Source organism: Panicum virgatum, chromosome 7K, assembly GCF_016808335.1.
Source record: "Panicum virgatum strain AP13 chromosome 7K, P.virgatum_v5, whole genome shotgun sequence".
NCBI lineage: Eukaryota > Viridiplantae > Streptophyta > Magnoliopsida > Poales > Poaceae > Panicum > Panicum virgatum.
The window spans coordinates 35529031-35541610 of NC_053142.1; the positions used below are offsets into that span (position 1 = coordinate 35529031).

The 12580-nt window shown below is 48.4% G+C and overlaps 2 protein-coding genes across 2 annotated transcripts; one reads left to right on the top strand and one right to left on the bottom strand.

Annotated features, from left to right (window-relative positions):
• Positions 1–972: 972 nt before the first annotated feature.
• LOC120642345 (protein NRT1/ PTR FAMILY 6.4-like) lies at positions 973–4506 on the bottom strand. Its single transcript, XM_039918807.1, has 4 exons — positions 4413–4506; positions 4107–4324; positions 3445–3989; positions 973–1873 (listed from the first exon to the last, which is right to left on the bottom strand). The coding sequence occupies exons 1-4, from the start codon at positions 4471–4473 to the stop codon at positions 982–984; spliced, it is 1716 nt and encodes a 571-aa protein (XP_039774741.1). The 5' UTR covers positions 4474–4506; the 3' UTR covers positions 973–981.
• Positions 4507–6210: 1704 nt separating this feature from the next.
• Positions 6211–10031, top strand: LOC120642346 (plant UBX domain-containing protein 4-like). The gene is made up of 4 exons (XM_039918808.1): positions 6211–6510; positions 8114–8423; positions 9224–9319; positions 9417–10031. The coding sequence occupies exons 1-4, from the start codon at positions 6338–6340 to the stop codon at positions 9807–9809; spliced, it is 972 nt and encodes a 323-aa protein (XP_039774742.1). The 5' UTR covers positions 6211–6337; the 3' UTR covers positions 9810–10031.
• Positions 10032–12580: the final 2549 nt, after the last annotated feature.

Consider the following 12580-nt stretch of genomic DNA (forward strand, 5'->3'; position numbering starts at 1 on the left):
ATTAATTCATGATCAATGAATCGTTACTGTTATATCACTGCAATAAATCATAAATTAATTAGGCCCACTAGATTCGTCTCGCAAATAAGTCTAGGGGTTATGGAATGAATTTTATCAGTAATTTACATTTAATATTTCTAAATATTAAGATTCCGGAGGATTTATTAGGCCCTCCACAACGTTGGTCTAGAGTGATGCTTTAAATGGAGAGAGAAGAAATTAGCATCACTGCTCACACTGTGATATGCAATGCCCGCGCTAGAAAAACTAGGAGCAGTGAAAATTCTTTCACCGGTGCCAACTCCCTAAAGAATTATTGTTGTGTACTTGCCTACCTCTCCCAACTGCTTATCTGAGCCAGAGATGTGATACTTTTGTACGGATTACAAGCTCAGGCAGTGAAGCCTGCACATTGCAGCAGTTGAGAAGTGAAGCTAACTTTTTACTGTGGGACCTGATTTTTTTTCTCAAGCTTTGCTCTACACTGCGGAAGGCCTTATAAGCCTCTGGAATTCAAATAGGGCCTTAGGACCAAACTGTCATCACTCTAGCTCTAAGGATAAAATAAAATGTTTTTTTAGACAGGATAAAATAAAATGCTTTCTTCGAGATAAAATGATTTAAAGATGAGCAATCATACGAGTCTCTACGACTATACCCTTTTTTAAAAAAACAAATTCGACTCTTGTCAGGCATGCAAAGTTCAAAAGGGAGAAAAGTAAAAATAAAAAGCGTTACTACTTTCCGTTGTTTCCTTTTTGCAAAAACATGAGAAGGAAAATAAAAACACGGCAGCCATTGTCACCGTCTTGCTTCCGAAATTGCTTTTTTCAGGTTTAATTAGAAAAACTACTCTCTCTATCTCTTGAGGCAAGGTTAATTACCCTTCTCATGAGAACTTTTGAGATGTACAATACACAACGCAGATTACACAGTGGCAACACCACGCGCACTTCACTGACTGAGCTTCACTTCACTTCGCTAAACGTCGATCATATTCACTGCCACGGCCACCATCACCGCATCCTCCTCCGGCTGGTTCGTCAGCTCCACGGCCTGCGTGATCGCCGTGACCGCCGCGGCGGGCGCCTCGCGCTTGTACTCATGCCGGCTCGCAAAGCAGAGGAACCCCACGAAATTGAACACGCCGAGCACGGCGAGCATCCAGTAGAACAGGTCCAGCCTCCCGTCGTCCAGGTTGTCCCGCACCCAGGCGCCCCCCGTGGCGGCGCCGACGGCGGCCACGAGCGCGCTGCTCAGGTAGAACCCCATGGACAGGGTGGTGAGGAACAGGCCCGTGCTCATGGACTTCATCCGCTCGGGGGCCTCCCGGATGAAGAACTCCAGCTGCCCGACGTACCCGAACGCCTCGCTGGCGCCCACCAGGAAGAGCTGCGGCACCAGCCAGAACGCGCTGATGGCGGCGCCGCCCGACGCGTCTCGGCGGCGCTTCTTCTCGACGAGCGCGGCGGCGACCATGGCGATCGTGGAGAGGGCCAGCCCCGCGCCCACGCGCTGCAGCGAGGCCAGGCCCTCCCGGCGCCCCGTGGCGCGGCGCGCGAGCGGGACGAGCAGGCGCTCGTTGAGCGACGTGAAGAGGAGGATGGCCAGGTACAGGAAGACGGCCATGGACCCCGCGGGGACGACGAAGCCGCCGCCGCCGCCGACGCGGCGGCTCATGCGCGACGCCTGCTCGATCGTGAAGGTGTTCATCTGGGAGTACACCGTCCAGAAGAGGATGCAGGTGGACCAGATCGGGAGCAGCTTCACCATCATCTTCACCTCCTCCACCTCCGTCAGCGTCGGCCCCGCCGCCGCCGCCGGGTGCTCCGACGCCAGGTCCGCGTCCACGATGGCAGCTTTGTCCAGAAACCTGTTCTCTCAAAAAATAAAAAAAATCAGAAAAAAAATGCTAAATCGACAACTGCCGCCATGCAAAATAAATAAATAAAATAAAACTAAAAAGAAACAAAAATGGTTCGTGTTAGGATTCACACAATCTATCGCTATCAACTTTGATGTTTGTGGGAGCCCGTTTAGTTCCCAAACTCAAAAATTTTTGGGTGTCACATCGATTTTTGACCGGATGTCGGGAGGGTTTTTCTAACACTAATTAAAAAACTAATTTCAGAAGTCACTTGGAAACCGCGAGACGAATGTTTTGAGGCCTTTGACTGCATCATTAGCACATGTGGGTTACTGTAGCACTTATGGCTAATCATGCCCTAATTAGGCTCAAAAGATTCGTCTCGTCGTGTACATCTAAACTGTGTAATTAGTTTTGTTATTTAATTACATTTAGTGCTTCATACATGTGTTCAAAGGGAGGTGAAAATTTTTGGGTGAAAATTTTTTGGAATAAACGGCCCCATAGTATGTTGATTGCCATCGTTCGCTCCCCAAATCAGTGTGTTTACCCCACAAAATCTGCTGAAAGCATGGAGCCATGGACGATGTGCTCCAGGCCGTTCCCGCAAAGTTAGTGCGAGCCGCGAAAATCGTCCATGGTGCTCCCAAAAACGCTCCAAGCTTTGTTCCCCAACCGTCAGTGCTACGTTTCTTTGGAGGAGATGATGTTGTTGTAACTTGGCATGTCGGTGACCTCCCTTCAGTGCCCAAGTACAAGTGATCAGCTGCGATCGGCAGCTATGTGTGGGCATTGTCGTATCTGATGTGATTGGCTCATGGACCTAGTACATTCAGTTTGGGGTTAAATTCTGGCCTTTGCTGTTTTCCTTATCCTAGCATGATCTTACGTGTTGTATTGGCAAGATCACACGATGTCTCATCAGATTCTCTTGCTCGTCATTATTTCGGCCGCCTTAGTCAGTAGCAACTTACTACAAAAACGAGGAAAGATATGATTCTAGCCTTCTACTAATACACACACACTATATGCAGTGTATGAAAACCCTTATCAGCCCACAATCCAAATTACCTCGTTTTCGTGATTTGATTTCTTCCAATACTATAGCAATCAAGATTATATTAGCCCCTTCTCATGTCCTATATACTACAAATTAAATACACATCTGTCATGTCATCATGATTCTGTGTCAATAGTCTAGCTAATTAGCTTCATGGCAACTACTTTTGCTACTCGATCTACTAAGCAGGCGCGGCTTCTTAATTTTGTGGCAATGGCATCACCGCCTTACAAAATTAATTAATGATTACAAAAAAAATTGAAAGCCAGTAATTAAGCTATATGCTTAGGAGTAAGTTAATGACAAGCTATTTTAAGAATTTGCCGGCTCAATCTTCGAAGATGCTAATTACGCGTTGTGAGTGTTTGAGTTGTACTGTGTAATTAGAAAAAAAATTGAAGACAAGCTAGTACTAGATCGATTGGTAAAATAGTAAATTCGCGTGAAAAATAATATACAAAAATGCAAAGCAACGCCACGTACAGTAAGACTGTACGAGTGTTCCATAACTAATTACCTGAGCCTGTCAGTATGCGGCACCTTGGCCCTGCTGGAGCCGCGGAGCTCGCTGGCGTCCGCGGGGCAGGGGAGCTCCCGGTTCCGCCACGCCGCCCAGAGCACGCTGGCGATCACCGTAAGCGGGCTCCCCTGGGGGCTCCGGTACCGGTACCTCCGCGTGCCGGCCACGAACACCGCCGTGGCGGCCGCCATCACGGCCGCCGAGACGCCGTACCCCCAGGCGCGGCCGACGTTGTCCTGCACGTACACCAGCACGGTGGTGGCGAAGAGCGAGCCCAGGCTGACGAGGAAGTAGAAGCGGCTGAAGAAGAACACCTCGGCGCGGCCCTCCCGCGGGTCGCGCCCGTCGAACTGGTCCGTGCCCAACCCGGACACGTTCGCCTTCAGCCCGCCCGCGCCCACCGCGATCGTGTACAGCGCCAGGTACAGCAGCGCCATCTGCCTGCCGCTCGCCGCCGCGCACCCGCCGCCGCCGTCCGCCGGGGCGCACGGCGGCGGCCGCATCCCGGGCACCGCCGTGCTCGCCGCCAGCAGGACCAACCCCTGCAATGAAGAGACCGATTACGCAAAAAAAAAACAGCGCATGCACGGACGCAGCGTCAGCAGCGGCCACAGCACGAGATCTCGTGATGATGGGAAACATGTTGAGCTTTCACGTACGGTGGTGGCGACTGTGGCGGAGGCGGCGATGGTGTGGTAGCGGCCGAGCTTGGCGTCGGCGACGAAGCCGCCGAGGAAGGCGAGGAGGTTGAGCGTGCCCATGAAGTTGGTGACGATGTTGGCCGACTGGGCGTTGGAGAGGTGCAGGGGCCCAACGAGGTACGTGACCATGTTCGTCGAGACGCCCATCACGCCCACCCGCTCCGCGAGCTCCGTGCCTGGGAACACCGGCCGGGACATCATCATCGATCTCATCAGAAACACGCACGCACGCACGAGCGAAGCAGGGAAAGCATCAGCACATACCTGCGATGAGGGCGGCGGCGAGCCAGCCGCCGGTGCTGGACTTGTCCACCGGGTCGCCCATGTAGTCCACCACCAAGCCGTCGTCGTCGGGGCCATGGCCGGCGTCGGGGCCGCCGACGATTCCGCCGGCGGAGACCTGCATGTGCATCGTGCACGCACAAAGTAAGTTACATCAGCCAGGATGCATGGAGACTTGTGTTGGAACTGCGCAAAGCCACAAACTATAGCTAGTTGTGCAGCAACGAGATATCAACCATGGTGCCAATTGCGGAGAGGGCGATCAAGCGAGAGCTGGCCCGAGAGAAACAGGATATGGATAGGCGAGGTAGAGGGGCGACGAGGAGCTACTCTCGGCCGGGCTGGTATTTGTTTTTTGGACGAGGGACGGCGGATTGTTGTAGACCGTATCAACCTCCAAATTGGCCGAGCACCGTTACAGGGGTTGCTGTTCTTCTTCACCTCAAAGAAAAAAACTCCTACTCGACACAATCCGATAAGATATTCCCAACAGACCGTATGATGGTTGATATGCCAAGTCATCCAATTGCTTGCTAGTACGACTCGTACACTCTGACTGCAGGTTTGGTAGTTTGACGATGCCACGACTCAGATTGTCAGATCAATGCTGCCCTCAACTCTCTCTCTCTCTCTCTCTCTCTCTCTCTCTCTCTCTCTCTCTCTCTCCGGAAAATACTGTCCTCAATTTAGACGTACACTTTCCACAGGAATACTTCGCCGCAGGCACGTAAGTAATAAACATCGAGGTAGTGTTCATTGGATTGCTTAGGACACGTGTAATGCAAAGATAAGATCGGGATATTATTGTTACACGAGTAAGCACCTGTATGAATGCCAATATCTACAATCTACAATACAAATAAGTGCCTACATAGGCTCGGTCATATTAGTATTAGCATACATAAGGATAAGGGCCTTGTGAGTTAAGTAGCATCTGTTGCAAAAGACACGGTGAAAAAGAAAATCGGTTTTCCTTGTTGATTGAGCTCGTTCTCTGGTGGCCCCGCCCCTCAGCCTCCATCCAACATGGGCTTCGACTACGCCTTCTTTCTTGCGTACGGTGCGGTGCGTGCGCGTTTCTTCCCGGCCCAACGGGCCTCTAACGATACGGGCACCGTCGCATCGCACCGACGACGTCACGACGGCGTCCTCGTCGCCGTCCGATTCTTCTCCTGCTGCGGCAACGGGGGCGTGATGCCTCCGCAACCGCGGGCCCCATATATTTCCCACCTCCACCCAGGGTTCCCTTGCCGGTGGGAACCGGTCCGGTTTCGGTTCGAGTCGATATCAAATCGGTCCAAATTCTAAATTTGAATTTGAATTCAAAAAAATGAAAAATTCTTAAAAAATTTCTAAAAATACTTCAAGGTGCGACGAATCTAATAGTGTCAAATTTTCTCAAAAATTCATTCGTTTAACATACTTTTTGGACATTTAAAGTTAAAACAAAAAAGAAAAGGAAAAAATAAGACGGCTCATTAAGGCCCACTTGATAAACCGGTCAAACCGGCCGGTAAACCGGTCAAACCGGCCGGTATATCGGTCCAAACCGGTTACACATGCGATTTTAAATTTGGATTTGAATTCAAACCGGTCAAACCGGCCGGTAAACCGGTCTAACCGGTCGGTATACCGGTACGAACCGATTGAACTGAGTTTTTTGAATTCAAATTTGAATTTGACCGATTTCTATCAGTAACCGGTCAAACCGGTCCGGTTTACCGGAACCGGAGTGCTCCGGTTTGAGGTGTCCGGTTGGGAAAAAAAACCCTGCCTCCACCGCGCCTCTATCGACCCACCCGAAGCAGAGCTGTTCGACTCGCCGAGTCCACACGACACGACGCGACGCCAAGCGCAAGCCAAACCCTACCCCCAGCCGCGACCCCGACCCCCCCACCTCACCGGCGATGAGCTCCTCCTCCAACGGCGGGAAGAAGCCGGCGACCGGCGGCGGCCGCGGGGGTCCCACCATCCGCACGCTCGCCGACATCAACCGCGGGCCCGCAGGCTTCCCCGGCCCCGGGGGCAGCGGCAGCGACTCCGACGAGCCCCAGGAGTACTACACCGGCGGCGAGAAGAGGTATATCTCAGTCTCTCTCGGCGGGTTATGTTGACCGATTGGCTTTACTGGTAGGATTTCCTGGCGATCGTGCGTGCGGGTGTGGGAATCGCAGCCTCTTAATTTTCTGATCTATTAGGTCCTCTCGTTAGTGTGGGGAGGGGATTGCGGGTGAACTCGTTGGATTTGGGTTTATTCGGCGTTTCCACTGTTAGTTTTGCGTGGATTTGCTTTCGGCTCCCATGCGGGCTGTGCGAGATATAGGGCCACATACCAAAAACTTGAGTTGAGTTTTATGCGTAGTACTACTTTTTAATCGAAATTATGCACGATTGGATTGCGCTCAGCATGATTTAGGTGGATTATGCGATATTTCTGTCCATGGAAAGGCACCAGGTGAAAAATGTGAATCATCCACACTTAGACTACTAGTAAGTGACATGCTCTTTGCACCGTGGAACAAAATCAATGCAGCTGTTGGATATTAAAACTTGTGCCACATCCTTCTATTCTGTGCATCGATCAAAACATGATGGAAAGTTGTTCTACACTTGAAGCAATGTGCTAGCAAAAATATTTCTCTTATGCAAATCTTGTTATGTTTAAACCCTTAGTTTATTTATTTAGGTTGCCTTGAAATTCCTTATCATTATGTGATTATTTTGATTGTGATTTGATGTAATGAATCATAAACATTAGGTGTGGGTAGGAAACACTGAACATAGCCACTGAAGACTGAAGGTATCGAAAATTGTTATTGTAGATGTCACGTCTAAGTAGTTTATTTGAGTCAACAAAAAAGCAGTGTTCTAGAAAACATTTTAAAACGTCGTTTAATCTTGATTAAACGCTGAACGGTGGCCAAGCGTTGCGTTTAATCATAGTGTCGTTTAATCACAACACACATTTAATCATGTTCAATCTACGTTTAATCACAAAAAACTCTAAACCATAGGCAAGCGTTCGCCTAGCGTCTAGCGTTTTTTAGAACCTTGCAAAAAAGTTATTTTGAAGTTACAATAGAGATACATGCCCAGTAATTTCTTTGGGCACATTGCTTGATTATTTCAATTTCAGTATAGCATGATGTGCACCATGATTATTTGAAAGAAAGAAAAATGATGTGTCTGGTATTTAGGCCGGTTCTTTCAATCTTAAATATGTAGAATCTGGTAGCACTAAAACATGTACTGATTTGGTTGGCACTCTTGGAGGGGGGACTTTATGTGGGAAGCCAAAAGAAAGGAGAGTTCCTAATAGTTGCACTTGCACCTCAGCTTGTTTTTTTAAAGCTTTCCTACGGACTGAACGCTTATCAAAACGAAAGTAATATTCATAATTAACATCCCATGTAAAAGCTGTTTTACCCTTTCCTTGGATGTACAGACAACATAACTTCATATGGTGCATTGTCTGGTAAGTGCAAAGGCATCTTTTTCTACTTATGGAGCCCACTTTGTTCCCTATAGACTTAATGCAAAACATTGAGAAGAAGATCACCATAATTAGTCTCACAAATGGCTTTAGAGAAGATCTCCACAATTTTTGGATTGATTTTTTTGTTCAAGTTTTTTAGGTTGATCTTGTGTTCTCTCAAGTAATTTTTCTTTTTATATATGTGCAGTGGGATGCTTGTTCAAGATCCGACTAAAAGGAATGATGTAGACGCAATCTTTGAACAAGCCAGGCAGACGGGTGCTATCCAAGCACCACCCCCTTTCCTTGATAACCAGTCCTCCAGCTCGAGGAGTTTTACAGGGACCGGCCGACTGCTTTCAGGGGAGACAGCACCATCTGCTGCGCCTGCGGATGCGTCTGCATCTCAGGAACCAGTTCAGATACTCCACGTCATACACTTGTGGAACAATGGTTTCAGTGTAGATGACGGTCCACTGAGAGCCTATGATGATCCTGAAAATGCAGAATTCATTGAGGTGATTCCTTCTGCATGATATTTCTAGATAACTTATCTATACCAAGTACTCCCTCTGTTCTCAAGTAGATACCGTATAAGAATGTGTTGTCAAACACTCAAACTTCAGAATCTTTGACCACTACTATATGAATAAGTTCAAAAATTGTCGCATAAAATGGCACTAGTGGAACAATGGTCAAACTTTTGAATTATAGACTGAAGAAATGTCAAAACCAATAAGTAAATTAGAGGAGATTGTCGGATCCTGCAAGCCACAATCCACAAATTGAAACTAACAGGGCCTTAATACAGGTTATCATGTTGAAAATGCCATTAAGTCATTCAACCACTTTTTGGGCCCAATATCTGGTTCACCACATGTGAATCTCAATCTTTGACTCAAAATATGAGCTGGAATCTCAAAAGCACCCTTAAATTAACTCATTAAAACTTGACACAGACCTCAGGCTTACTGTGCCATTGTATTGTGCCAGAATAAAAACATAAAATTGTTTGGCTGCATTGCTGGTTCTCTGTGATTTTCTTTTTCCTGATACGCATGCCTTGTACAGCATAATCTTGGGCTGTTCCGTTAGTTCTCTTTCAATATAAAGATTTGGTGAGCTGCTACTCAAGTTGGTTATATTGTAACAGAGCATCATGGACTATTTGGCTGCCTATTTTATCTTTCTGTAGAATCATGTAAATGTAAATATAATAACATGATTGCTGAGGCTTAAGACATAGAGGTGTAAGATTTGCTGTGGTTCTTCATAGCTTAAGGAATTCATGCCAACTGTGCCTTTGTTTTGTTTTCAGAGCCTTAAGATGTCCCGATGCCCGCAGGAACTGGAGCCTGCTGACAGAAGCACACCAGTTCATGTGAATGTTATGAAAAGACTTGAAGATTACCGGGTAAGTTCTCCACCCTTCATCCATCTATGGGTTACCTAATAGCATTCGCAGTACCTCAAGTCCAGTACATTTATTCTTCCTTGTCTTGTTCATGTAGGAACCGATAAGGCCCCGATCGGCTTTCCAGGGTGTTGGAAGAACCCTTGGAGGTGGACCTTCTACAGATGAGAGTTCATCACCTGCACCTGCTCCTGCTCCTGCTCCTGCTTCAGCGGCCCCTGCTGCTTCGAGGTCAACCAGCTTTGTTGTGGATGACTCCCAGCCATTTACATCCATACAGCTGAGGCTGGCCGATGGCACTCGCATGGTCGCCCGGTTCAACATGCACCACACTGTGGGCGACATCAGATCCTTCATTGATGCATCCCGACCTGGAGCTGCAAGGCCGTATCAACTGCAGACTGGCTTCCCACCCAAGCAGCTGACCGATCCAACCCAGACTGTTGAGCAAGCTGGCCTGGCGAACTCTGTTATCATGCAGAAGATCTAATGCTTCACCGAGCTGGGAACCCAGATGCATAATGCGTCTTTCGAAACTTGGTACCGTCGAGGAGTTGGTAACTGGCCTATTGCCTTGTCAGCCTCTTTGACAACCTATCAGACTTTATAAGTTGTCGGTGAACATGTATACATTCCTATTTACAGCAACTACTGAAGTGCCACATTGACGTTTTCTGCGTCTGGTTAATTGTTATTGGCGTTTTCTGCATCAGCCGCATCCAATTAGTTGTATTAAAAATTCATCATAAAATGTCTTTTTTTTAAAACGAAATAGTAGGCACTTACTTTCTTGTTTTTTTTTTGAAAAAAATTGGTAGACACGATGACAATGGCGATGCCAATGCAACTATGAAAAAACAAATATTACTTATTACAATTAAATTTTTACCAGTTAACACCCTTCATCATTTAGAGAGCCATTTGAGTAAAAATAGTTTTCTATATTTTTGTGCTTTAACAAATTTTCTATATCTTTTGCATAGTTTAGAGAGTTATTCTCGCTCTTTTTTTTTTGCTAGCGAGAAAATTGGAATAGAAGATATTTATATTTAGATATCTAGTTGAAGAGTCTATTGAAGAGTATTTTTTCATCAAATTCTCAAATCTCTATAAGAAAATCTCTTGGAGATGCTCACATTCCTCTCCCTTCCCGCCACTTTCGCCTCCAAACTTTGCGCTCGCCTCCGCCCCCTCCCCACTCACCGGAGCTCCTCGGCAAGTTGGTGCTTTGACAAGCTTCCGCAGCCTCGGCTACCTTGATACCGGTTCCAAGACCCCCACTCCAGCCTCGGACACGAGCGGGTACACCCCCTCCGCCGGCGAGATCTTCATGTCCTCCCCGCTGTCCAACTCCTGCGCCACCGCGTTGGCTCCACCCTAGACCCAAGCTGGGACACAGCCGACGCGAGGCCTGCTCCGTTACGCGGCCGCAACAGAGGGGGCGCGGGAGGGATGCTGTATTGGCATAGTGCGTCAGCGGCGGAGCTGGGCGGCCTCGGGACGATTATTTGCAAAAAAAACACTCCAATATTTTCATTTATATCCCAATGTGGCAGAATTTCCCGTGGGTAGCGATGAAAACGGACGGAAAAACCTCATTTCTATTTCCGTTTCTATATTTTTTTGGCGGAAACGGGATCGGATTCGGAAAAAATGGGTACGGAAATGAGATCGGGTTACGCGGAAGTACGGAAACGAACCAATACGGATGTTGAGTCGGAAAGAATAACACGATCAAATATTCTCAAGTATACATTAACAAAGTCACAAAATAATATACATGTACGAAGTTATTAGTCCAATATTCACTAGTATGCCATGTGTTAACATGCATACTTAGTGATTGGTATGTTTTTGAACATATCAATTTTTAGACATATCTTATGTAGATTAAAAACGGAATGAAAAACGGAATAAATACGGGTCAATTCCATGTAAAAACGGGATTCCTCAGAAACGGACGGAGAAATCTCATTTCTACTTCCGTAAATACGGAAATGGGATACCACAAATACGGAAACGGACGGACAAAAATAGAAAACGGAACGAGTCGGAACGAGAATATTTCCGTCCATTTTCAACCCTACCCGTGGGGGCGGGGATCCACCCCATTACGGCGCGGGGATCCACCTCGTTAGAGACGGGGACGGGGCAGATTTCCCCCTCGGGGATAATGTGGCAGGCCCCGAAACATAACGGGTCAGGGATGGGACTCCGTTACAGATCCGAAATCCATTACTATGTGTTGTATTGATCCATAAATTTTAGCCCAACAACAGCCCATTCAAGTAGGCCCGTGAAGCTAGCTAGCAGTCGTCCGTTCCAATCCTAACCTGAGTCGGTCAAGGCCATCCTTGCGCTAAAATCTCGACTCTTCGCCTCTCTTCCCCAGCTACAGTTGCTTAGGGCGAGCAGAGGGCGACGGGCATTTCCGGCGGCGATTCCGCCGAACTCTGCCCTCTCCGGTGGCCGATCTAGCGCTGGAGATGGACGACGGCCGCGGAATCGTCGCGCGGATGTACATAGCCTAGTTAGGGTTAGTGTATGCTCCCCGTCGATGCTCATCGGCAGAGCTAGGTGTTGCCGGAGGGATCTCGTTCCTTTGCGGCTTGGTGTTCGTGGTGGCGTCGGAGTGGCGAAGGCGACGACGACACCGACGAATAATGGCTCCCGACCTTGTCCTCGCACCAGTGATGCTCTACTCCGGCGTCTCTGGCGGGGTCGGTGAGCTGTGCTTTCGAGTCCGTGCGTCGGCTGATCTGTCGTCTCCGGGTGGCGATGGTGATGCCGGCGTGCTTCGTCAAGGGTGCAGCGACGGCTGACGGTTCAGCGGATGGCGGGCGGGTGGATCGAGCTCGATTTCCCGTTGGCGACTGTCGACGGCGAGCGTCGATCCAAGATCTTGAGGGCTTGGGGCGTGTCCCCGGCCGATGCTTCTTCAATGGCGAAATCGTCCCGGCCTCGATGTTGAGCGACTACTGCGGCTCGTCAACGCCTTCGTGCTATGGAGCTTCTCCGGGTCTGGGCGGCGGCGGAGTCTCCTGTTGCCGAAGTTGGAAGGGGAAAGGTCCCAGGGACTTGGTTGTAATTTCTATTTTCTTCGAGGGCCTTTCTGCAATGTTGGGTGGCACAGCTGTCTCCTGTATTCACAGTGTCGTACCTGTATTTCTACTATATGTACATTTTCCTTAAGTATAATACAGGTATCTTTGCTAAAAAAAGGCCATCCTTGCGCCGCCGCTCCTCGCGACCTCGTTCTCG

What these genes read in the sequence shown, in the direction of transcription:
- LOC120642345 (XM_039918807.1), bottom strand. Translation starts at nt 4,473, where the DNA reads ATGGGCGACCCGGTGGACAAGTCCAGCACCGGCGGCTGGCTCGCCGCC. An exon ending in CCGCCACAGTCGCCACCACC is followed by an intron (nt 3,990 to 4,106) that starts GTACGTGAAAGC and finishes TCTTCATTGCAG; the next exon opens with GGGTTGGTCCTGCTGGCGGC. An exon ending in CCGCATACTGACAGGCTCAG is followed by an intron (nt 1,874 to 3,444) that starts GTAATTAGTTAT and finishes TTGAGAGAACAG; the next exon opens with GTTTCTGGACAAAGCTGCCA.
- LOC120642346 (XM_039918808.1), top strand. Translation starts at nt 6,338, where the DNA reads ATGAGCTCCTCCTCCAACGGCGGGAAGAAGCCGGCGACCGGCGGCGGC. An exon ending in AAAATGCAGAATTCATTGAG is followed by an intron (nt 8,424 to 9,223) that starts GTGATTCCTTCT and finishes TTTTGTTTTCAG; the next exon opens with AGCCTTAAGATGTCCCGATG. An exon ending in AAAGACTTGAAGATTACCGG is followed by an intron (nt 9,320 to 9,416) that starts GTAAGTTCTCCA and finishes TTGTTCATGTAG; the next exon opens with GAACCGATAAGGCCCCGATC.